Source organism: Petaurus breviceps, unplaced genomic scaffold (assembly GCF_028583685.1).
Source record: "Petaurus breviceps papuanus isolate PSGF00001 unplaced genomic scaffold, PetGlider_PUasm1.0 90977, whole genome shotgun sequence".
Classification (NCBI taxonomy): domain Eukaryota; kingdom Metazoa; phylum Chordata; class Mammalia; order Diprotodontia; family Petauridae; genus Petaurus; species Petaurus breviceps.
In genome coordinates, this window is record NW_027187391.1 from 8,105,376 (window position 1) to 8,131,672 (window position 26,297).

Genomic DNA, 26,297 nt, shown 5'->3' on the forward strand with positions numbered 1-26,297 from the left:
ATTGGGTTATTTGGCTTTACAGCACACCGTGGGTTCATTTCCATTGAGCTAAAAAGCCCCAAGAGCTTCTCAGAACAACTGATGTTTATCCATAATCCACCCCCCACACACACACACACCCATTTTGCACTTGTGAGGTCAATTTTTGTATCAAAGGATAAGACTTTATATTAATCTCTATTAAATTTCATCTTATTAGATTCAGTCCAATGCTTTAGCCTCTCAAGATACTTTTGTATCCCTACTCTGACAGTGTGTCAGCTCTGACTTCCATCTTTGTCATGAACACATTTGTTGAACATGATTTTAATACCTTCACTTAAGTGTTTGACAAGAGGCAGTGCATGCCATGTAGATCAAAGCACTGTCATCACCTCCAAATCACCACCTCACATTGGATCATGGTGGAAATGGCTCAGAAATCAGAGCCCTGAGAACTGCAGGGTTTTCAGGTCAGTCCCTGTAGCCATCATCAAATGGAGGAAACCTTGTGGAGAAGGAATGTATGATTGCATTCACCACCAACATCAATCAAACAGTTAACCAACTTTCACCAAGAGGCAAGTAAGGCCAATGGCTTCTAGAATAACAGTGCCACCTAGACCACCAACTCTATGCTATGCCCGAACCCCTCAGCAACCCTAACGAGAAATGACTCTTGTGGAAATGTGACTTGTTAGCTGCCTCTGCAGGGATGAAGCCACTGTGTCCTCCACTGGCCACTTTCTGAAGACCTGGAAAAGCAATTCTTGACACCAAAGTCCTTGTTCCTGTCAAATGATTTTTTATCATTGCAAAATAACATTTCAAAAAGTGCATTATCATCTACTTTGCATGGCACACTGGGGAACCCTAAACTTTTCCATCTGACACAGCTAAAACCTCCTTGAAATGTTGTCTCTCCCATTAGAACATGAGGTCCTTGAGAGGAGGAACTGTCTTTCTTTCCAGTTTTCATCTCTAGTGCTTAGTACAATGTTCTGCACAGTATAATTGCTTAATAAATGTTTTTTTTCATTGATTAATTCATTAACAAATATGTTGAACAGCTTAAGGTAGAGCACAGTTCCATGGGACACTCCACTGGAGATCTCTTGCTATCTAGCCTTGAATGCTTTAATAAAATGACTCTTTGAATCCCGGCCATCTAACCAGTTCTGAATTCCTTTATCATTTAATCCATATCTGTACATATCTTCTTCACTAGAACAGTATGAGATACTTTATTAAAAACTTTGCTAAAAATATAGGTAAATGGTTAGTTCTGTATTCCCCCCCCCCACATACCAAAAAAAAAAAGGAGGGGAGAAGGAACTATTTGTCCAAAAATATTCATAGCATCTCTTTTTGTGGTAGTTAAGAATTGTCAGTTGAGGGGATACCCACAAATTGGAGAATGACTGAAGAAGTCATGGTAATAGCATATTCTTGTGCTATAAGAAATGACAAGCAGGATGATTTAAAAAAACTGGAAAGACACACATGAACTGATACAAAGTGAAGTGAGAAGAACCAGGAGAACATTGTACATAGTAACAGCAATATTATATGATGAAGAACTGTGAATGACTTGGCTATTCTTAGCAATACAATGATCCAATATAATCCCAAAGGACTCATGATAAAAAATACTATCCACCTCCAGAGACAGAACTGATGTTATCTGAATACAGACTGAAGCATACTATATTTCTCTTCTTTTCTTTCTTCCTTCCTTCCTTACTTTTTTCCTTCCTTCCTTCCTTCCTTTCTTCCTTCCTTCCTTCCTTCCTTCCTCCCTCCCTCTTTTCTTTCCTTCTTTTCTTTCTTTCTCTTTCTTTCTTTTTCTTTCTCTGAGTCTTCTTGCACAAAATGACTAATATGGAAATATTTTATATGATTGCACATGTATAACCTATATCAGATTGCTTTCTATCTCAGGGAAGAGGGAAGGAAAGGAGGGATAGAATTTTGAATTCAAAAAATTTTTAAATGAATGTTAAAAATTGTTTTTATATGTAATGGGGGGATAAAATGTTATTTAAAAAATAAGTAGGGGTGGCTAGGTGGTGCAGTAAATAGAGCACCAGCCCTGGAGTCAGGAGGACCTGAGTTCAAATTTAGCCTCAGACACTTAACACAAAAACTGGCCATGTGACCTTGGGCAAGCCACTTAACCCCAATTGCCCTCCAAAAAGCCAAAAAAAAAAAGTAAAACTATAGGTACATTATTTCCATAGCATTTCCCTCATCATTTCTGAGCCATATCCACCATGGCCCAAGGGAAGGTGGTGACTTAGGCAGTAGCAGAGCTAGATCTACATGGCATAATACTGCCTCCTGCCAAACACAATTTAGCAAGCCTCTCAAACAAAAAGGAAATGAGGTTAGTCTTGCCTGATCTGTTCTTGCTGAAGTCATGCTGATTCTCCCTAATGACCACTTCTCTTTCTAGATTTCACTAACCATCTATTTAATGATCCATTCTAGAAACTTGCCAGAAAGTAAAGACAAAGCCCCTGCCCCATAGTTTACAGACTCTTGTAATTGTTCTGTTTCTTTTTTTTTTTAATCAGGATATTTACCATTCTTCAATCATGTGGTACCTCTCCCATATTCCATGATCTTTCAAATATCAATGGCATTGTCCCATCAATCTCATTGCCCTTTCTTTCAGGACCCAAAGATATAGTTCATCTGAATCAATTGTCTTTAATTTTTCAAGGGCAGCCAGATACTCTCTCACGATCCTGTTACATAGAAAATCCCTGTTAGTTATTTTTGTTCTGTCATTTCCAATGCAAAGGTCATTTATCTTTGGCAAAGAAAACAGAAGCAAAATTAGAATTGAGCAGCTCTGCCTTCTCATTGTAGTCTGGTATATCATTGTCTCCTCAACCCTAAACAATGGTCCTATCCTTTCCTTGTATCTCCCTTTTTCTCACAATATTATCAAACAAACAAACAAATAAAATACAGCTTTTTATAATTGTCCTTAATACCCGTTTGACTATGGGCAAGTCATTTAATTTGTCTCAGCTTCAGTTTCCACTGTGATCCAGTAGATAGGGCACTGGGGCTTGGAATCAGGAAGATACAAGTTCAAATCAAGCCTCAGACACTTACTAGCTTCATGACCCTGGGCAAGTCACTTAATCCTGTTTGCCTTAGTTTCCTTATCTGTAAAATATGCTGGGAAAGGAAATGGCAAACCACTCTAGTATCTTTGCCAAGAAAACCCCAAATGGGATCATGAAGAGCCAGACATGACTGAAAAATGCCTGGGAAAAAAAAATGAGGATAAAGTATCACAGGTTTATATTTAAGGTCAAATTAATTGAATATCAAATTAATTGGGCTTGTCTAGACATGCCAAATTCTCCTATATAGAGGCACCCTGAAGGCCATTTGGAGCATGTCCAGATTGCCTAACATGGAGGCCTCTGTATCCCCTACACATAGTTGGGTGTGGCCTTCTTTTATTAACTGCCTGCATCATTAAAACTGGTGAGAATGAGACAGTCACTTTCTTCCCGATGTTCTCTTTCTGGCTCATGTTTACCCATAGCATAGGCATGAGGAATTGAACTATCTGTGAAAGGTGAAGGACTTCCTTCTACTGCACTCCCCCTTTCATCTTAGCTCTGAAAAACAGGCCCAGGGTCTCTGTTTGGAGTTGTTTCTTCTCAGTTCCAGGTGCAGATGGTGATTCCCACTCTGGTGGGAATTTGTTTGAGCCATGGTGACCCTTGGAGCCAGGATTGTGTCAGGATGCAGCCAATGAGTCAGACAGGGAGTTCCGAAGAAGTCAGAGTACTTGCGTGTCACTGTTCCCTCATCGATCATAACCCATTCTGAGATTTAACAAAATTATTTTTATAGAATTTTCTTATATTACATACTTTTATCCTCTCTTACCTGACCTCATTTTCATCTTCTCAAGATGTCTTTTTGAAGTCTAAGCTGGTTGGTGAGTTCCCTGTGAATCCACACTGTCCCTTCAGACAAATGCTCCTTATTTTCTCCTCATTTGAATTATTTCATTTTGTGTTTTCAGAGCTTAATTTTTTTAAATCTCTCCCAGGTCTCCTGGAGTGACTTCCCCTGAAGCATTTTATTCCATGGTATCTTACCTTTATTTCTTGTGAACTCTTTGAAGTCTGTTTTCCCCAAATCTATGATGCATGTTAGACTATGCCCAGATTTCTTCTCCATCTCTAACACAAAGTATAGGAAAGAGTGGTCATTTCCTTCCACAGTTCTCACAATTTCCAACTCAGATACCAATTCTTCCCTGTTTCTGGGAATCAGATCCAGAACAGAATTTCCCCTTTTGGCTATACAATGCTTCATCAAAGAGTTATGGAAGAGTGGTAGAGATGGTGACCTGAACACAAGAGAAAATATGGATATTCATTGTCCATTCATGGGAAAGTAGTCACAGTTAGAGACCTTCAAAATACTAATAACAGTATTCATTTGGGGACTAGATGTTGAAACTAGGCTTAATATAAGTGGTAAAGAAGTCAAATTTAACCAGTAAGTAGAAAGACCTTCAAGATAGAGTATGGTTGAGGCAGCTGCCATTGATCAGTGACTAGAAGGTAAATACTTTAGGAATAGAAAAGAATGTCCTGGAAACACAACTGTGCTTTTGTAAAATCTTTTCAATGAAGTTTTTCATAAAGTTTTTTTCATAAACTTCATTGAAGTTCTTTCTGGAAATGAGCTGTTTTAGAAAACTCCAACATTTTTTCTGGGCAAATAGAAGGAGGAATTTATTCATACTTACAGCTAAAGGAATAAAAGTACTCCCTGGAGACTGTGAATGGTAATGACTTTGATGTTGGTACCACAGATCCAGATTAAATGTGAGGTCCTAGGGCTATTCAAAAGTAAAACAAAAGCTAAAACGGGGGGATGTTTTAGAGTTGTTGGGATTGCAGCTCTCTTTTCTTACCTGGGGCATTTCTTTATGCCCTTTAAAGTCTGTCTGACATCCTAAATATGTACATTGCAAATTCATGAGTAGAAGACAGAAGACCACTTCATCTGGGCATTAAGACAAATATAATAGGATCATGGGGTTACACTGACATCCAGTGGCTAGCTAGATATGTACAATGCACATAGATATATTGGAAGGCAATATTTAATTATTTTTCTCCATGTACGACTTCTACTTATGTCCTTCCTAGCCATGGATGGATTAGTCAATAGAAATAGCAAGCATTTGTTCAATATGTAAGGGATCCCAAGTGATTAGCAAGAACCTGCCATGATACCTAAACCTGCTGCCACTTTGTTTGTCAAGGAAGTTTGGGTTTTAAATTCTTTTTCCACCTACTTCTGCCAATAACCTCGCTCTCTTTTTATGACAGTTTTTATTAAGTAGAGTTTCAGCTGTGTTCTCTTGATGACTTTTTCTACAGTGCTTTAACTTTTCATTACAGAAATTATGAATGTAAATGCTTATCATTTTTAGACTTCTAAAACACCCTTTTAAAAATGTTTTATTTTATTCAATTCAATTAAATTAAACAAACATTTATTAAGCATATGCTACCATTATGCCAGCAATAACAGGATCCTAAATCAAATTAGCCTTTTCATCTTCAAATGTTAATGTCAACAATTACACCTGGCAAGCCATTGTAATTCTAATTTTATTCATATAAGCAGGAAAAGCAATGTGTATTTAAGCTAGTCTTTGTTCTTTTCCAGTAAGGGAGTGGTACAAATTTTATTATTTGTAAACATTTTTTATATTCTCTAATAGTAGAAGGAAGTAGAAAAATAATTCTGTTCAGTTATTGAATTTTAAAGTCTATATACAGCAAAAATGAACATGACAAAAACAAAAGGATTGCTAATTATAACTATCCAGTAATTAAATGAGTAAGCAAAGAAATTGTTTTTTCTTTGAGAAACTTCTCAAAGTGTTATCAATATAAGACAGTACTGATAAATGCAAGCTTTACTCAGTCCTCTCCTACCTTCATCGATTAGCACCACAATGAAAGCTGATGGCATCACAAAGCTGTGAAAAAAGAACAGAAAATATTTATGCTCAATATATTATTTGGCTATAGTTGTCGCTAGAAAACAGAAGGGGAAATGATCCAGAATATGAAGATTTTTTTTTTATAATGAAGTTAAAATGTAGGAACCTGTCTCTTGATGGCAGGGACTATTTTTTTTGCCTCTTTTCTGTATCTCCACACTTTGGATGGTGCCTGCCTGGGACATTAGTAGAAGCTTAATAAATACTGACTGGTTGATTGAAAGATATTGGCCAAGGGTCAAAATCATGAAGACCTTAAGTCAGCCAGCAGAGGGAACTGTAGTTTATCAAAAGTGAAGCCAGACTCCCTGTGGATTGAGGCAAAAGTCCATTATTCTTGTTTTCTTCTGTTTTTCCATAGCAGAAAGAGAAGTGTACAGTCTCTTTTCACAGCCTTCTGCTAATCACTACATCTGCCTGGCTAGCTACTTACTTCAGACCCCACCGAAGCTACCAGTTGAATTATTATCCTCTCAATTGTTGCACTAACAATTTCCTGGGTGGTCTTGAATGCCAAGGTCATTAAATATTTGCAAGGCTCTATTTTTAAAGTTACAGCTAACAGAAAAAAAAAGTAGACAAATCCTTTGGGTTTGTATAAGACCTTTGCTGACTTATTGTGTGTGAGAGTGTGTGTGGTTACAGCTATTGGATCAGTTTTCCATAGTACTACCCAACTCCAAAATAGACATAATCAAACACTGAATGCCTCCCCTCCCCGACAACACACACACACACACACACACACACACACATACACACACACACACATATTCACACCTCAAATAAGAACCAAGAGCCAAACCCTTTCCTTATAAATATTAATGGCAGTGAAGTAGGATTAAAAAAAAATTGGAACATAGTTGTGATTTAATCTGTATATGGAACGCCCCACTAAAGAAACCCCCTTCTATCAATGCAGAAGAGGACCTACTTTATAATGTTGGAGCTTAGTATTTCTTAAGAGACACTGAGGGGCTAAGCTTGACCATGGAACTAAGATGGACAGTGTTTGATATCAGATCTTCTGCCTCCGAGCCCAGTTCTCCATCCATTATGCAAAAGCTCCCTCTCACAGGGAAAATCGCAAAGGGAAATTCTCCGTATTTTCTTTGACCCTCTCTCCCCTCAAAGCATCTCAAGTATCAAAAGTAGACTATCACATATGAAGCCTACATATTATCTTCCTCATATGAAATGCAATTTGAGGCATATTGGAAGAAAAATATATCAAAGAATTTTTAAATGTCACTTTTATATATATATCATATATATATCAAAGAATTTTTAATTGTAACTTTTATGTTTTAAAAGAAATTTCTGTCAATGACTCATTTCCCTAACTTTATAACTTAGTTCTGATTTTTTTTAATCCGGTATGTCTATGGGGGGGAGGGGAGGGGGAGACAAAGAACCTGGGCCTGCAGAAATGCTAAGATTCTCCACATGCTCATCACCTCAAGTGTATTTGTCAATCCTATCTCCTTCTGTTGTATTCACTTTGCTTTGCTAAGCAATCTGAAGCTAAATCTACTATTTTCACTAGCTAACATAAGTAAATAGCAGCACCTCCAAGTTTGTTTTTAAATAATGCCTTGTTCAATGGTCGCATATGTTCTTTCATTCAGGAACCCAAATCAAGCAAGCAAACATTTATTAAGCACCTATTATGTCTGAGACACTATGCTAAGCATAGGGGATATGAAACAGTCCCAGCCCTCAAGAATCTTACATCCTACCAAGGGAAACAAGTCACTTAAATAGGTGTAACAGAGTCTGAGAATTAGGGGTGTTTGGCTAAAATGAAGAACTAGTTACTTCCTCCACTAGGAGCCCACAACTACCCTTTCCCAGGTCCTTCCTTCAGGTATAACTTTTTCTCTAGCTACCTCCCTCCGGAAGTGTGGGTAGTGGGGGAGGCCCAGACAGGCCTTTCCTAGAACTTGCCTGAGGTCAGTTGCCTCAGGGGAGAGAGAGCTTTGGGAGAGCTTCTCCTTACCAACCTTCTTTTATCTCTTAGTTACAAGCAATTTGACATAAATGTTATTAGAGCTAAAGATCAAAATGACTCTAGGGTATAAGAATAGTTTCAGAACCCCTGCAATAACTCTGGAGTCTAAGAGGGCAATGGTCTACAGTGGGAAAATAACTATTTAATTCAACTATGGTGTAGAGGAAAAGGGGATGAATTTGAACTCATAAGACCTGGGTTCAAATCCCAGCTCTATTACTTACTAACTTGAGAAAATCACAGTCTTTCTTGGATTTAGTTTCCTCAATTGTAAAATAAGGCTATTGGACTACAAGGTCTCTAACGTCTCTTCCAGCTCTGCTCTATGATCCTATGATCTATGACTTGCCCAAGGTCACATAGGTAGTAAAATAAATGTCAGAGTTGAGATTTGAACTGTTTATTCCAAATCCTGTTCCAGCATATCATGCTGCCATTATATTCCAATCTATGTTTTTTCTTCATAAATCAATCCTTCCTGTGTTCATTGTGTTTCAGCTGAGAGGACGGAAATAGGGAGGGCTGGGAATAATTGTGGATATTTGAATGGTGGCAGCAAAGACAAAAGAGTGTAGAAGGCATGAGAGAGTATAAGGTAAACCAGGAGAGGAAAATATTAGTGGGACAAGGCTTGAGCTGCAAGGGAATCCTGTCATCTATTAGTCCCTGGATCATCACAGTAAAAAGCAGTGTAAAGATTTGCTGTTGTGGTGTCTTCATCTTTCTTTGGAAATATTTTATTGATGCTTATATATATAATAAATATAATACATTTAAATATAAATATTAAAATACATAAATGAGTGTATAGGTGTGTGTAAATATATATGCACAGATATAGGTGTGGGTATATTTACATATATATATACACACATATGTACATATATACAAAATCCACATAAGACTGTCACTTTCCAATGACTCCCCTCACCTCTAATAAAATCCTACTTTTTCAAGTCAAGTACCATAAATCAATACATTGTCCTTCTCTGAAAATGCTTGCCTTACTCCTTGTTCATAGTCCACTATCTCTCTACCAAGATGAGAGAGGCAGGCTTCACCATCAGTTCTCTGAATTGAGCAAAATTCTAGAGTTCTGTCTAAGGAGGCCATGGAAAGAATACTAGCTCTGCATCCTGGCTTGAGAATGTAGTACCTGTGTAACCTTGGACAAGGTCCTTAACTTCTCTGGGCCTCATTTTCCCTACCTACAAATGAGGGGCTTAGACTAGATGACCTTTAAGATACATAAGTAAAGCATTTTTCAAATCTTAAAGCATTATACAAATGCTAATTATGATTAGTATTATTTCTTAAGTCTTTTAGAGTAGTTTTCCTTTACATTACTGTGTTCATGCTGTAAAAAGATTACCAATACCTTTCATAATCTCCTACATGCCAGTGTTTGGCAGGAATGTGTTCCCTAACCCATAAAACCCAAGCAATTCAGAACAGTCTACAATAATTCTAATATTGATATATTTAAGATGTTATGAAAAACAGGATCTGTTATCACTAAGGTGTAAGTGGTGATCTCAGTGCCACAGGACAAAGGTGGATGAGGAAACAAAAAAAAAAAAACCCTTTTGAGGCTTAATGTCCACAGCAGCTCTAAACTTTCTGAGATTTTCACCATATTTGTCATATGTGAACACAATTTCGCTCCAATTTCCTTTGTTTTGGCTCTCTTCTCCCTTTAGAAATGTTACCAGGTCCTCTGTCAAGGCTCTGTACCAGAAAAGATACAGAGAAGAATAAATGTCCATTCCTAAGACAATGTGAAAGAAGATAGAGACCAAAAAAAAAAGCAACTAGATGCAGGTTTTTTTTTATAGACTTTGGGGGTGAGGAAAGAGACAGGGAGTATTCACAGGAAAGAAAAGAAAGTGAAAGGTGGAGAGGAGGAAGATGAGGATGAAAAAAGGCAGGACATTCCTGAGATCAGACCTGTCTCCCTGTTTCCTAATCTTAGCTAGATGTCCTGTATAGAATGTTTTTTAAATTAATTAATTTTAAACTTAAATACAAAAATTTAAAGACACAATAAGAAAAAAAAGAAATATAAACTTAAATACAAAAATAAGAAAAAAATATTGCCATGTGGATAGCTGTAGCAGCAAGCACCCCAGCGTCCCCAGGGTGGTTGCCAACACAGGTTCTTAGATCTGCTTTGATAAAGGAAAGCAACTCAAAATTGGTTAACAAGCTTACTTTAATCAGTCAAATATATACCGTTTACCTAGTTCAGGGGGAAAAAGTCAGCACCCCAAACTTCAGAGTATACAGACAGAATTAACAAGATAGAGAAACAAATCAAGTAGACAGGTTTCCAAACTGTCCAACCATTACATCCATACCAAATCAACATCTGGGTTTTTCAAAGCCAGGGGGCTCTCAACAATGGCTTCCCAGAGTCTCATCTGATCAAATCACAGAACACTTCTCAAAGTGAGCCCCAAAGCAAAGCCTCACATCAGGGATTCTATAGCCTTCTCCTGGCTCAGAGAATGTAACCACCCTCTTGACCCACTACCCAATCACACAGTATCAAGGTGTGAGCATTCCTGAAAACCAAGCCTCCTGCCACAGGCTCCATGTGACCACATTCAGCCTATTAGGAGGCAGAGTATATTTTCAAATCAAGGAAGGTTCTCAGAGTCTCAAAGGGCCTAGGGGCAGGGAAGATCTTTAAATTTGCGTTTCCATAGCAGAACTTGAGAGGATTAAAAATACACAGCAATAACTTTCCATTTCAAGAAAGTATATATATATACACACACACACTACTGGTTGTATTCAGAGCTGTCCATCTTTTCTTTTCTTCCTTGTTAGTTTTCTTTTGTTCTCTTCTGTGCACTTTTTACTTTGATTTTTTCCCTCGTTCCTCCCCCCCCATCCTCAAGAAGGTACAATTAAGCACAGATATAAATAGATAGATTAGATACACATACACATACAAAAATATATACATGCATATACACATGCATATGTACACTTACACACATATAAATATACTTATCTATAATCATAGTCATATCGAGACATATGCATTCTATGCATCTATGCAAGACCATACTATAATTAATTGTCTTCTGTTTCTCTAAGGGTGAATAATCTCTTCTTTCATGAGTCTGAGTCTTGCCATATTTTTTTGAGCCCACCAACTTGTCATTTCCTACACCACAGCAATATTCCATCCTTATACTGTCTAGTTTTTTTTAATAGTTTAAAATAACATCGATTAATATGCTGACATATGGTGGTTTCCCTATTTTTCTCTTATGATTAAATTATTTTAGCTTTAGCTTTGTCTGAGATTATGATTACTATCCCTGCTTTTTTTCCCCCTAATAAATTCTATTCCTAATCTTTTTTATGTTTGTATGTATCTCTTATCTTCTTCTATCCCTTCTTACTCCTTTACTTTTACTGGCAACCTTGCCCTCCTAATAATTAACCTACTCCTCCTTCCAAGGGCCCTTCTCTTGTCCTCCTATTCTTGATAATCTAAACACCTTTCTATTACCCACCCCACCCCTCTTATCCCAATCCCTCACTCTCCTTTCTAGAATTCCCTTATCCTCCCCCCTCCCCATTCCCTCAGACTTTTATTTCTTTCTGAATTTAGAAGACTTTTATACTCTTCTGTTCTCTTAAACCATTCCCAATGAAAGCAGGATTCCAGAACTACCAGCTCTCCTCCCCCATCTAATTATTCTGTCTCAGTTCTCTCAGATCTCATTTGTATAAAATAATTTATCTTTTTACCTATTCCTAAATGGTTTTACTTTTTAAAATCATATCATACTCAGGTCTACCCCAATCTATTTTATGAACTACTCAATTGCTAAACAGAATCTTAGACATACATTTTACATTTCTTTGTTTAAAAGGTAAGCAGTCTATCCTTATTGAATCCCCTGTAATTAGTCTTTGATATTACCTTATATTTCTCTTGGATCTTATATGTCAAATCTTCTATTAAGTTCAGATTTTTTAATTTTTCTAACAAAATTTTGAAAATCTGACAATTCATTAAATACCATTTTAAAAATTCAGGATTATGCTTAACTTTGTTGGGTATGATATTTTCATCCAGAATCCCAGTTCTTTTGCTTTTCAATTTACAGTGTTCCAAGACCTGCAGTCTTTTAGTGTAGCCACTGCTAGGTCTTGTGAAATACTAATTGTGGGTCCACCATATTTAAATTGTTGTTTTTTTTTCTTGTTGCTCATAATATTTTATCCTTGAGCTGGGGGTTTTGGAATTGACTATTATATTCCTGTAGGTTTTCCCCATAGAATCTCTTTCAGGTGGTGATTGGTGGATTTTTTTTTTCTATTTCTGCTTTCCTCTTTTGTTCTAATACTTCAGGACAATCTTCTTTAATTATTTATTGTATTATTGTATCCAAATTCTTTTTTTTATCTTAGCTCTCAGTTATTTCAATTATTCTCATGATTTTTGGTGGTCTTAATTTGTTGAGATGTTTCACATTCTGTTCTATTTTTTATTCTTTATATTTTGGTTTATTATTTCTTGGTCTCATAACTTTGCTGGCTTCCCCTTGCCCAATTCTAATTTTCAAGTAGTCATTTTCTTCCTTAAGATTCTGGGTCTCCTTTTCTAATTAGTTGACTTTCTTTTCATAATCTTCTTGTTTTTCTTGGATTGTTCTTTTTCTTTTAAAGTTTTCCTCAATCTCCCTCATTTGATTTTTAAAGATTTTTTTTAAAGTTCTCCTGTGAATTCTTTTTGGGCAGGTGACCATTTGAAGTTACTCTTCGGGGTAGGAGAGGCTTTTTTTTTTTTGCTTCAGCATCCTCCTCTGAAGACAAACCTCAATCTTCTCTATTCCCATTGTAACTTTCTCTGGTTGGATTCTTTCTCCTTTGTCTGATCATTAAAAAAATAATTGTAGCAGCTTATTTTTTATAATCACCTCTAGTCCTGGGCTATGGGGGATGGTGTCTCTGGCCACAGACCCTCCTTCGGTTCTCCCCTCTAGCTTGGAACTGAAACTAAGAATTCTGCCCTCCTCTAAGTGCCCACAGCCAACAGTGTCCCCACCCACTGCTTTTGCTCTTACCAGGCCTGTACTGGCTCCTTCTTGCCCAGGGCTTTGGCTCAGCAACACAGCTGGGGCTGGTGTCCCTTATCAGCAGAGATTCCCTCAGTCTTTCCTGGCTTAGATGCCAGGCTCCCCACACTGTCTGGGGTGGGGGGGAGTTCCTATGGCTGGGGCTGAGGCAGCCTCCCAACCTAGCTAGCCCCAGGGCTTGCCTGGCTGTTTAAGTGGACCTAGTCTGGAGGTGTTTACTCTTTTTTTTCGGATCTGTGATTATCCCAGGAGGACCCCTGTTTTGCTCCAGCTCTTGCTTATTTTTAGCACTCTATGTTCACCCTGGAAATCTGGAGAACTTGACATTTTCTGACCTACTCAGCCATCTTCCCAGAATCATCTGCCCTGTATAGAATCTTAAGATCTTAGATGAGACCTATGATCCTGAGAAAGAAGAATCCCACTGAGATTTGTGGTAAACATATACACTCTCTCTAAAATCAATCCAAACAGGACCTCCTTTCAGAAAACTGAGTATTCCTTTGAAGGTGAGCAAATGGAAAAGTAAAATAAATATGTATAAAAGGACATAGGCAGTGTGGTGCAGAGAGTGCCAGTGAACTAAGAAGAGGTGGGTTCAAGTCCTGTCCCTGTATTTGCCACAATAGAGGAAAGTCACTTAACTTTTCAGTGCAATTTTCAGAGTCTGTAAGTTGCAGAGAAGGTGCCAACTTACATTACTAGAGGGAAATTTTTCTCACCAAGGGAATTCCCTAAACTAGTGAAGTCACAGGTCCTGTTGCTATAGATAGGAGGGACTTTTGTATATCAGCTATGAGTAAATAGTGGGATAACTTGGGTTTTGGGTTTTTTTTAATTCTGAACTTAATACAACAAATCTAGAAAAAGAGATGATTATACATAAAACTATAAATCTATTGTGTATAACTTGCTATTCCTTTTAAATATAAAATTAGGATGTAACTTTCTTTTTTTCTTCTCTCCCACCACCCTGGGAGAGGGATACCATTAGACACAAATATGTGTGTATACACATACATATGTGTATATATATATATACATATATGTAAAACATTCTATACATACTTCTATTTGTTGGTTCTTTCTCTAGATGCAAGTAGCTTCTTCCTTCACATGTCTTTTTTGTCGCTAATTTGGATAAAATTATTCTGTTTGGTTCAAACACATTTTTCAAATTTTTTTGTTACATTTGAGTTTTAAGCTGCTTCCCTCTTTTTAAAAATATCAACAGGGATAAAGAACTTGCCCCCTTTAAGGATTAAAAGAAGTTTGAAACATAAACCAGATTATAAAGAAAAATTGCATGGCTCAACGGGGTTGGGGTGGAGGGGAGACAGAATTCAATATAAAGTGTGGGGGGGGGGGTAGAAATTTAAGGACCAAGTGACAGGCAGAATAGCCAAGAGTAGATATTTTCTGAAGTCCCAACTCCAGGCAAGGTATAGGTACTGCATGAATTTGGATATTTGCTGATGCTTTGGTCATGAGAGGAGAGAGCAGGGTGAGGATTTTGAGAGTTAACCAAAAAAAGGAAGCAGAGAGCCACTGTTGTGCCCCAGAGCTAATTAGCAGAGCCAAGAAGGCAGAATGATGCCATCCCTCTGATAAAAGCAAGGAGACAGTTCAAAGCTCCCTTGCTGGGGGCTTTTTAACACAGGCTTCTGGGAAAAGTCCAGAAGCACTACCAGAATAAGTAGGGCCTGGAAGGCTTCTAAATAAGGGAAGGAACAGGGTGAGTTTGCAACTCAGGCCTGGTTATTGTTGTTCAGTCTTGTCTAACTCTTTGTACCTCCTTTTGGGGTCATAAACACTTTAGATTAACTAAGAAGTGCCCTTAGATGAGGGGCATCTAGGTGATGCAGTGGATAGAAGGCTGGGTCTGAAGTCAAGAATATTCATCTTCATGAGTTCAAATGTGGCCTCGGAAACTTACTAGCTCTGTGGCCCTAGGCAAGTCACTTAACCCTGTTTGCCTAAGTTGCCCATCTGTAAAATGAAAAAAAAAAAGGCCACTTTAGTATTTTTGCCAAGAAAACTCCAAATGTGGTCACGAAGAGTCAGACATGACTGAAACGACTGAACAAGTTCTTAGGTGAACTAGAGTGACATTGTCAGGAAGAGTGTTCATAGTGGTTGAGGAAACTTATGATCTGTGGTTCATCTATAAAATAGAAGAATCATTCCAATTTAGAATCCTAGTTCCTTGAGCATTGGGCAGAGATTCAGATCCAAGCAAGTGGTAAACGAGGAGAAAGAATTCCCACTAAAACCTCTTAGAAGAAGGCACTTATCCAGGAGAAGAATACTTTGGCTTCAGTCTTGCTCTCCTCTCCATCCTCCACCCCAGCCTAACAGCTGGAGGAGGACCTTGCTGGTTTCTATGAGTTTAGACGATTTTGGACTTCCCATATTTCCATTAGCACTCTAAAATCATCTTCAGGGACAGCAGTGGCTGGTGGCAGGGTAGGAAACTCCTTGAGTAGCCTCAAAGGGGGAGAAAAAGATTTCTGGCATTCCAGAGCTGACCTACCTCTTTGACATATTTGCTCTCAAAGCATAAGCCCATTGTCCCCTGGTCTTTGTATGTACTAGAGGGAAACTGTATCACAGATTTTAGGGAGGGAATGTTTTATACCAACTTTTCTTACTGTACCCTTAGTAAATAGACATTTCTAAAATCTAATTGAGACTGGCTAAGTAAATGATTCTCCTTTCCAACTCATAATTGTTGGGAAGAAACAAACCTATGAGATCTTATGAAGTATGGTAATAGATGATTGTCTGATACCTCACGGGGGACTCTAACTCTGAGAGGACATAAATAGCTGAGATTTGGGGAACTGCAAGTGAGAGTCAAAGTTAAATGCCTCAAAGCTTGTGTTGTGAAAGACAAAATTAAACATCCCTTACCCTCAAGAATCTTACATTCTACAGGAACACAAGACAAGTACAGACAAAGTAATTTCAAGAGGGAAAGAATACTGAAAATTGATCAGGGAAGGTCTCATGTGGAAGATAAAAACTGATTTGAAGGAAGTCAAAGAGATGTCAGTGAAGGGGCATGGGGAGTGCCTTCTGAATCTAGAGGATAACTTGTGTAAAGCAGGAGATGTAATTTTGTGTACAGGGAATAGTAGATTAATTTGACTAGAATGGAGAATGCATGGAGGGGATTAATAAAAAAAGACCAGAAAGGTAGGTTAAAGTCAGGTTGTAGAGGGCTTTAAATTTCAAGGGCATGGATTTTGTATTTTATCCTAGAGTGGGGGTAGGGAACCTGTGGTCTCAAGGTCCTCAAGTGCAGCACTTTGACTGAATCCAAACTTCACAGAACAAATCCGCTTGATAAAAGAATTTCTTCTGTAAAACTTGAACTCAATCAAAAGGCTGCACCCGAGGACCCAGAAGGCTACATGTCCCCACCCCTGTCCTATAGGCAGTAAGGAGTCATTTGAGATTTTTGAGGTGGAAGAGAGTTTGTCATGATCAGATCTCTAACTTTAGAAATATCTGAAAAAAAAAAGAAATATCTGTCAACTCTTGAAGATGTTGGCTTGGAGAGGAATGACACGAAAGGCAAGAAACCAATTAGGTGGTGATTGCAATAGTCTAGGAGAGTGGTGTCCAAACGTTTTTGGTGATATCCCTGTATCAGAAAAAAAAAAAGTTTTAAGCATTGACCCTCCCCGATACATATATACTTATCTATAAATTGTGTACATATGCCACTGTACTAATATATACATTATAAAACATACACAAATAGAAATAAAAAGGACAGGATCAAAATAATTTAAGTCAATTTTATTTTATTTAGTAATGATACAAATGCATTTCTCCTCTTACCAAAATATTGAACAGTAATGTGGTTGAATATGCTTCATTATTCTTTAAAATCTTGGTTTTGTGAGGCTGTCACTACCTCGTTGGACTTTTTTTTTTTTTTACCAAAGTGTTAATCCACAAATTAAATATAACCAAGCTTAATTTCTTCCTAATTTTAAAATTAACGCTTATCATTTATTTTCCCCAAATACATACAGGTCTCAACCATATCTTTATCTTGTTGTATCCTGTTAATCAGAAGCACTTGATTTGTTGTAAACAAACTTCAGGGGCTGGGTGGAACCTGGATTTTATTACTGGCAAGTGGGGAACACAGGGTGTGGGAGACTTACTTAGAATTCTAGGCCAAAAAGAATGATTGATTAGTATGAGCCTCTTTAATTTATCATGTCAACTACCATCTGAAACATACAGGTGGGCACACTGCAATAACCATGCCAGATCATCGATTTGGGTTGTTTGGGGTGTGCTTATAACTCTTCTTGAATTGCTGCCTCGTTCTGCATCTCTCCTTTTAACCTCATCATAAGTATTAAGATAGCCATAATTCTTCAGGTATTTTTCCCCTTAGAACATTGCACTATTCAATCTTCAAGTTTTTCTGTAACATATGTATTTGGTGGTTGCTCATATATCAAGTTTTGCAGGAACACTTTCTCTCAGGCTGTCTCTCTGACTTTTTTAGATTTGGGGGTCTGAGATATCTGAGCAAGAGGAATGGTGTTTTCTTATTTTGGAGCAGAAGGTCTTATACTTCATTCAAATGATCCACAGTTGGGTGCAGATTTTCTGACAAATCTCCAAAGAATGTAGCCTGAGTCCACATTTACCTTTGGAAATTAGACTACTAGAAGCATCAGAAATATCACCAGACACTGGCCCCAAGGGTCATCTTATCTATCTACCCATTCCCTCAGCATCTTACTATGTGCAGCCCCTCACCAGACATGGGGGCTCACTTCACATATATAATCATATAAAGAATAAATACACGGTAGTCAGGGACATGTTAAAACACAAAGCTTTGGTTCCAAGCCACTAGTTACATCTCTACAGTCTCAGAATTGGTTATTTTTTTACTCCTCCCTACTATTAAACAATATTTAATTTTATGTCCTATCCATTCTCTCAACTTATAGTGCTACTGTCCTGTATTCAGGTCCTTTACCACCTTTTGCCTGAAATACCATAATGATAACCTTTGGGGAAACAGATAATTCAGGGGAAAAATGTTGCATCATTTCTATCTCAAGATATATAAATAACTGATTTAAATTTGTAATGATAGAACCATTACTCAATGATAAATGGTCAAAGAATATGAACGGGCAGTTCTCAAGGAAAGAAATCCAAGCTAGCTCTAGAGAGAGATGAGAAAAAAAATGCTCCAAATCACTTATAATTAAAGACAAATTAAAATAACTGAGGCTCCATCTCACATCCATCAGATTGTCAAATTTGCTTAGAAAAAGGAAAATGACAAATGTTGAGGCAAGGGGGAACAGGCACAATGGACTGTTGGTGGAGCTATAAATTGGTCCAACCATACTAAAAAGCTATTTGGAACTTTGCTCCCCCCCCCACCCAAATTTCTAAACTGCACATACCTTTTAACCAAGCAATACTACTACAAGGTTTATACTTTTTAGTATATTTTTATTTTTAGATATTTTTAGAAAAGGGTACTCTGTGTTATACAGTATGTATATGTACATATACATATATGCACATGTTCTATATATAAGTATTTATAATTAACTCTTTTGGGAAGGCAAAAAACTGGAAACTAAGAAAATGACCATCAACTGGGAAAAGACTAACAAAACATGGCACATGAATGTAATGAAACACTATTGTGTTGTAACAAATGACAAAAGAAGCAATTTCAGAGAATTCTAGAAAGATCTGTATAAAATGTTGCAAAGAAAAATGAGAACATAGAGAACAATTTATGTAATAATAACACTGTAAAATCAAGCAACTTTGAAATGGTTTAACTCTGATCAACCCAATGAACAACCATAATTCCAAAGGATGAAGGATTTCCTACCTACTGCTTTGCAGAAAGATGATGAACTCATCAGATTGAGATTTTTCTTTGGTTATGGTCAACCTTGGAATTTCTTTTGCTTGACTAGTAAATTACTCAATAAGAAGTAATTAAGCACCTACTATGTACCTGATACTTTGCTAAGCACTGGGGATAAAAAAATAAAAGGCAAAAGACCGTCCATACTTTCAAGGAGCTAGCAGTCAAATGGGGGGGGGGGGACAATAAGAAAACAATTACGTACAAACAAGATAATTGGAGATAATCAACAAAGGGAGGGCACTAGCATTAAGTGAGACCAGGAAATGGGTCTTGGAGGAGGTAAAATTTTAGTTGAAGGAGGCCAGGATAGCCAGGAGACAGAGTTGAAGAGGGAGAGAATTCTGGACATGGGAGACAGCCAGTGAAGATGTCCAAAGTCAGGAGATATAATACCTTGTGCAAAGATTGACAAGGAGGCCAGGATCACTGGATCACAGGGTATGTGTCAGAGAACAATGTGTCAGGGAGTAAGGTGTGAGAAGAATGGAAAGGGAGAAGGGGGTCAGGTTGTAAGTTGTTTTGAAGGTCAAACAGAAGATTTTATATTTTTATCTTGGAGGTAGAGAGAATCACTATATAAAGATGATTCATTTGACAGCTGAAGGGAGGATGAATTGGCATTGGGAGAGACTTGAGGGAGAAAACCAACTGGAAGATTCTTAAAATAACCCAGGTGATGAGACACTACATCAGGGTGGTGTCAATGTCGGAGTAAAGAAGGAGGCATACCCAAGAATTGTTATGGAGGTGAAGTAAACAGACTTTGGCAACATATTGAACATGAGATGATGAGAGTAAGGAGCCAAGGATGGCTTCAAGCCTGAGTAGCTGAGAGGATAGCAGTGTCCTCAACAGTAATAGGGCAATGCACAAGGAGGTTTGGGGTGGAAATAATGAGCTCAGTTTTAGACAAGTTGAGTTTAAGATGTCTATGGGAAATCTAGTTAGAGATGTCCACTAGGAAATTAGAAATGGGAATCTGGAGGTAAAGAGAGATGTTAGGGGAGCATAGAGATGATTCCTGAATTCATGAGTTCTGATGAGGTCACTGTGTGAAAAAGCAGAGATGGAGAATAGAAGGGGACCCAGGATAGAATCTTGTCACATACTCACTTGTTAGCAGGCATGTCATAGATGAAGAAAAAGCAGTCAGACAGGTAGGAGGAGAACCAGGATAGAGTCATGGGAACAAGAGAAGGGGGAGCTCTCTATGGTCTGAGTTTTTTCAATGACCTATCAGATAAGGTTCTCAGTTGAGAGAATAGAGTTAGGGGAATCCATAGGAGGTTTGGAGAGTGGGAAAAAAGTTTAGAAAAGTCACTTTGGTGAGTAGAATAGGGAGCTAATTAGAGAGGTATAAAAGATTGCCTTGCCACAGTGAAGACATCTACATATCGAATATTTGTAAAGGAGCCCATCATCCTGGTGACTTTCTTTCTCCATCTTCCTTCAGCAGCACAGAAGGAGGTGGACAGTAGGAGTAACTGCAGATTGAGGCATGGCACCTTTGTTACAAGAGTCTTTTTCTTTCTTTTGTTTCCCCCAATGGACTAGGGGGGAGAGGAAGAGAAAATAGATTTTTTAATTGAAATTTTTTAAAGAAAAATAACTGCCTTTAAAAAAAAATACTACTGTCTATTGTTTTTTAACATCACTTTCATTACTGTATACATCCCTTCCTCATCCTATTTCCAGAAAGTCATCCCTTGTACACTGAATATAAAAGGGAGAGGGATGTAAAAGCTGTTTAACAAAATCAGTATATTAGCTGAATATACTATGACAGAATATTCAACATTCTACTCCTGTAACTGCACCCTGCCCCATGTCTGCAAATAAGAAAGAGGGTTTCATTTTCCCAGTTCTTTTTCAGGGACTGGGGTTGGTTATGAAAGCCTTCTAATTGATCTCTCTACTTCCAGGCTCCCTCTTCTCTAATCCATCCTCAAAAGAAATAACAAAATAACTGACTCATAGTATAAGTCTGACTGTGCTACCCAGTCCTGGTCAAAAAAACTTCACTGGTTTCCTACTGCCTTTATAACAAAATCCAGAATTAGATTACCTTTCCTAGGCCTAAATGGGTCTACCTTGACACAAGGCCACTCAGTCTTCCCAAATCCTAGTTGAAAAAGAAACAGAGATAGTGACAGGTACTCATTCATCTGTCTGCTTGGGAGGGTCCAAAGGAGAAATGAAGGGCAGCCCCTGGGACACCCAGTTCAAAGAGCAGAGTCCTCAGAATATATTTAAGCCCCAGCACAAGTTAGACTACAGAAGAGGAGACTTACATAAATTATTAATAAATGCTTTGCAAACTTTAAAACATTAGCCATGATTATTGGTCATCATCAAATATTTTATTTTTTGTCACCTAGAAGAGGAATTAAATATATTCTATATAGTTCTAGTGGCCAGAGTTGAGATCAATGAGTAAACATTACAAGATGGAATATTTTAGCTCAAAATAAGTATCACTCTCCTAAAAATTAGACCTGTTAAGAATGAGATGGGCTGGTTTGTGGGGCAGCAAGCTCCCCGTGTATAGGACTAGATGAGAAAGTATGGGTGGATTACAATCTATACCCACATTTGTGATCACAGATACATGAAAATATTCAAAATAAATTTATTTTTTAAGTTACTGCTTAGCAGTTACCCCAATTCTACATTTCTGCAATTTGCCTTGTAGAAATACACATATGCTTACTGTTTAACCAAGTAAGAAGATTGGAAAGAGGGTTATAAAGCTCTTTTTTAGGTAATCATTGTACTCGTACTCCTTGGAACCTGGGCTAATCTATTAAAAATTAAATACTTTCACTTTAATTTGTTATTTTTGCCAGCTAACCCACAAATCTTCATACCAGGAGCCACATTAACTAAATTTAAAGTGCTGAATTGTGGGGAGGAGGGTCAGGGTTTTCACTGAGAAGAAGCAAAATATCCATTTGGAAGGGGGTGAGTCATTTTTGAAAAATCTATTTGAGGAAGAGAACCTAAGGTTTAAATTACTTGGGGAGTATTAGAACTGGGGAGGGAAGATAAGGGAGTGTCCTTTACCTAGAAGGGGTGGGGAACAAGCTGGAGAGGAAAGACATTCAAGGAGACTCCTCAAGGCAGGTCTGGGTCACTGTTAAAAAACAAAGAAAACTTGTCAGGAAGTTCTTTATGGTAATTGAACATGTGTTAAGCATAAATCATATGCCTGGATTAGTTTCTAGAACACATTTATTCTATACAGACATAGTAATCATTCTGCTTAATCATGACAGTGGTATCTCCTCACAAACTTTATCTTGTATTCTTGGAGTTAAAAGAGAAAGCTAAGAAACAAAAAGGAAGTAGGGGAAGGGGAATATTTAATATCCTGAAAAATTATACTATGCATCAATCAAAGCTTGACTGTCCCACGCAAGGCTTTCTTCCTTCTATCAGGGGGAAAGACATCCTGGAAGCTAGCAGCACAGTGGGAAGGTTACTGGACTTGCAATCAAGAGATGTGAGGTCCAGCAGCAGCTTGGACACTCATTAACACTAGATAACCATGGGTCACAACTGGAACTCTCAGAGTTTTAGTTTCCTCATTTGCAAAAATTAGGATAATAATATCTGTATGATTTACCAGATCAGGCAGCTACAAGGAAAGCAAACTGTAAACTGCAAAATGATGTGTAAATTAATTTTATTATTATTAATGTTATGGAATGGCAATCCTAACGGTCCCTCTGTTTCTCCGTTTGTCTAAAAATTAAGTCTATAGGGACACAGAGTCACAAAAATCACAAAATTTCAGAATTTAAAGGAAAAAGAAGCCATCTAACATAGTCTATACCTAACAATCTGATCTGTAAGTTCCCCCCCAAAGTGGTCACCAAGCCTTTCTTGGAAGAGGCAGCTGTGTCAAAGACTAGGAAGATCTTGTCGTATTAATGTGCATATTCTTCGAAGGGAATCTAAGGATTTTAGTTCAAAAATGAACCAACAGAAAATACCTGAGCTGTAGGAATTTTAATCAGAAAATACTACTCCTCTCTGAGAGGAATGTTATAAGGATTATGTCCTCTCTTCCATGGGTCTATGTGCTAAACACTTAAAATGCAGTTTTTTGGTCAGCCTTGGTGATACCTATGATGGGGACCACGCAGCATTGATCTCTTTAGGCCTCCATTTCCTCATCTGTAAAATTAGAAATTTGGATTTGATGACTGCTAAGGTCCTTTTCAGCTTTAAATCTATGACCCTATCATCTATGAGGCAGCTAGGAAGGCAGCAAGGTGGGTCAGTGGTTAGAGTGCTGGGCCTGGAGTCAGGAAGGCCTGAATTAAAATTTGACCTCAGATACTCAATTGTTTTGTGACACTGGTTAAGTCATTTAACTTCTGTTTGACTTATTCCACTGGACAAGGAAATAGCAAACCATTCCAGTATCTTTGCCAAGAAAACCCCATGGACAGTAATGGAGTATGTCCCTGGGGTCACCAACAGTTGGACACAGCTGAACAACATGATTTATCACCTATTCTCCATGTCTACCAAAAAACTCAACTTGTCAGTGGAAGGGAAAAAAAATCAATGAAAGTCACAGAGACTTTACTTTTTCTCCCACACTGGTAACAACAGGTCCATGTTCAATGAGATTTATTGAGCACCCGCTTTGTGCATGGCACTGTGATAGACGAAGTCGACTTAAAGACCAGGAAATAACCACCAAAAAAAAAAAAAAAAACAAACAAACAAATAAATAAATCGAACTGGTTCACAAGGAGTTTACACCAGAAAGGTGTTTGGTGGGTGATGGTAGTTGTTGTCCCAGGGTCATCCAAGTTTAACAGCCCAGACATATGCCACAATACCGGTTTCAGGGGCTGCTATCTTCCTCCCTGGTCCCTTCTGTCCTGCCAAAAGGTCTCCCTCCTGGGCTCCTCTGGGTTTAACTTCCCTCTCTCTTTCCTCCCCCAGAGTTCTGGGCCTGGGTGTTGAGAGTGGGTGGGGCCAGCAGACACCTCCTCCCCTCCGGACCTTATCTTACCACCTAGGTTTAGCCCCAGTAGAGTGAGGGAAAGGTCCCCCTCCCCCTTACCTGTCCCGGGGTGGTGGGGGCCCGGTACTAGTGCCAGAGCGAGAGGTGGGAGAGCTATGCCGAACAGAACCGATCCGAACACAGCCGAGTAGAGCTGAGTGCACCTCCGGCCGCGACAGGAACGCAAGACAGTGGCGTGGCGGCCGCCTGGAGACCTGTGACCTAGCCAGTCTGGGATGTGACCTGGTCCTTCTGAGATGTGACCTTCCGCCACTGCCCAATGCGGTCCCTTCGGCCCCGCAGGAGGGCAGCAGCTAGAGGGCTCTGGGCGCCCTGGTACCTGCCCCTGGTGGCTCGGTTCCTGTTTCACGTTCTGCAGCCGGTGTTCTCAGGTGTGTATGTATGCATGCTTGTGTGTCTGCCCGTCTGTCTGAGCGTGTCTGCCAGTCTGTCTGCGACACAGCCCTAACTCGCGTCTCCTCCCTAGCCCCCTTGCCCCATCCTCTATTCCGGCGGGGTTGAAGCTGGAATTCAATCCCCGGACTGCGAGGAGGGCATGCAGTTGCTCTGGGCTCGGAGTTCCATGTGCCGGATTCACCTCCGCCTCCTCCTCCTCCTCTTCCTCTTCGTTGGGTGTTTCGCTTTCAGACTGGGACACTGGCCCCCGGCCCAGAAGAGGGCAGGCAGGGGTGCGGAGCGCCCACTTCAGAGGGATGCTGCCCGCTTCCTTTCTTCTTACCTTACTAGAGATCGGGGAAAGGGCAGGGGGTAACCCCAACACTTTGGACGTGGGGAGAGAAACTCCTACTTACCTTTCCTCTCACCCTGGTTGCAAAGGCAGCCTAACTACATTTGGTGATATTCGCTTTTTTTTTTTCACCACAGGAATTGGATAATCTGACTGTAGGATGAGAGGATATAGAGCTAGAAGAGCGGTGTTGGGGTAGAATTATTTAGCTAGCCCCCAAACAATGTATTGATGCTGGGAGAAGGGAAATCAGTGTCATAAAGTCACACCCTGTGGTACATCCAGAATTTCAATCCAGGTCTTCCAGACTCATATAAAAAAAAGGTGACTTTTATATAGTAAATTGGAAAGGCTTTTTTTTTTTTTTACAGACTTTATCTAATTTGATCCTTCCTCACAAGTATCATCAACCCCATTTTACAGATGAGGAAAGTGAGACTTGGAAGGTTGATGGATTTGCTCAGGGTGGTGCTAGGTGAGGCCGGTTTCCAACCCAGTTAATCCTGAATTCAGGTCTGGAGAGCTTAATCCACAGCAGGCTGTCTCTAGTGTTCTTTCCACTCCTGTTCCTTGTAGTCATAATATGGATCGTGACCTCTTTTGAAGTACTACCAACCAGTTGAAACTTTTATATAGGTTAAGTTACAATTAGAATAACTAATACGTCACAGTTAAATATTGACATATTGACTCTCTCTTTTTAAACCAGTAAAGGTATCTACAAGAAGAACGCAAAGAAATGCCTAAAATAAGAGTGCCCTTTAATGGGTGCATCATTTTTTCCTTTGTAGTTACTTTCAAGAAGATTTTTTCAGATGGATTTAAGAAGTAAAACTTTCAAATTATTCTAAGCATTAGCTGAGTGACAGTAAATTATGACTCAATTAAAAACATCCATTTCCAGGCAGAGCAGATACGCACCAGATTATATTTCCTAAAGGTATGATTTCTTAAAAAGTTATTGTAAGTCTAAAAATACAGTAAAGTTTCCATTAACTGGAACCCAAATTAACCAAACACTTTTAAAAATTACTTTTTTTTTGCCCTCCAGTTTTAGGAGAAAGAGACAACTGATGAGAAAGCAAATTGATTAATGCCTTACATTTGTATTATGTGTCAGTTTTCAAAGTACATACATTATCTGATTTCAAATCCAGAATAATCCTAAGAAGTAAAGAATGAAGATGTAATTTCCTTTTTGCAAATTATTAAATTGAAACTCAGAAGCTAAGTCTTGCTCAAGGCAAGACTGCTATGGGGGGGGGTACAGTTGCTTGATTCAATTAAGTTAGAAATTTATTGTGTTTACGATGTGCTAACACTGGGTATAGAAAAGCAAAAGTGAAGTAGTTACTAATTTCTAGGCATTTTTATTCAGCTGGGGGGAGAAAGCATGTACAGAGATAATGGTATGGTGGCTGTTTTGAGC

The 26,297-nt window shown here is 38.6% G+C and overlaps 1 protein-coding gene and 1 long non-coding RNA gene across 2 annotated transcripts in view; one reads left to right on the plus strand and one right to left on the minus strand.

Annotated features, from left to right (window-relative positions):
* Positions 1 to 1,711: 1,711 nt before the first annotated feature.
* LOC138153104 (uncharacterized) lies at positions 1,712 to 24,314 on the minus strand. Its single transcript, XR_011166297.1, has 5 exons — positions 24,181 to 24,314; positions 22,161 to 22,230; positions 5,976 to 6,019; positions 4,113 to 4,366; positions 1,712 to 2,729 (listed from the first exon to the last, which is right to left on the minus strand). It is a non-coding gene; the product is annotated as an uncharacterized lncRNA (long non-coding RNA).
* The window catches only part of IL20RA (interleukin 20 receptor subunit alpha), a 56,383-nt gene continuing 54,029 nt past the window's right edge, over positions 23,944 to 26,297 (plus strand). The window contains exon 1 of the mRNA XM_069077282.1: positions 23,944 to 24,512. Coding sequence (XP_068933383.1) covers positions 24,401 to 24,512 — 112 coding nt within the window. The 5' untranslated portion in view covers positions 23,944 to 24,400. The remainder of the gene's footprint in view (positions 24,513 to 26,297) is intronic.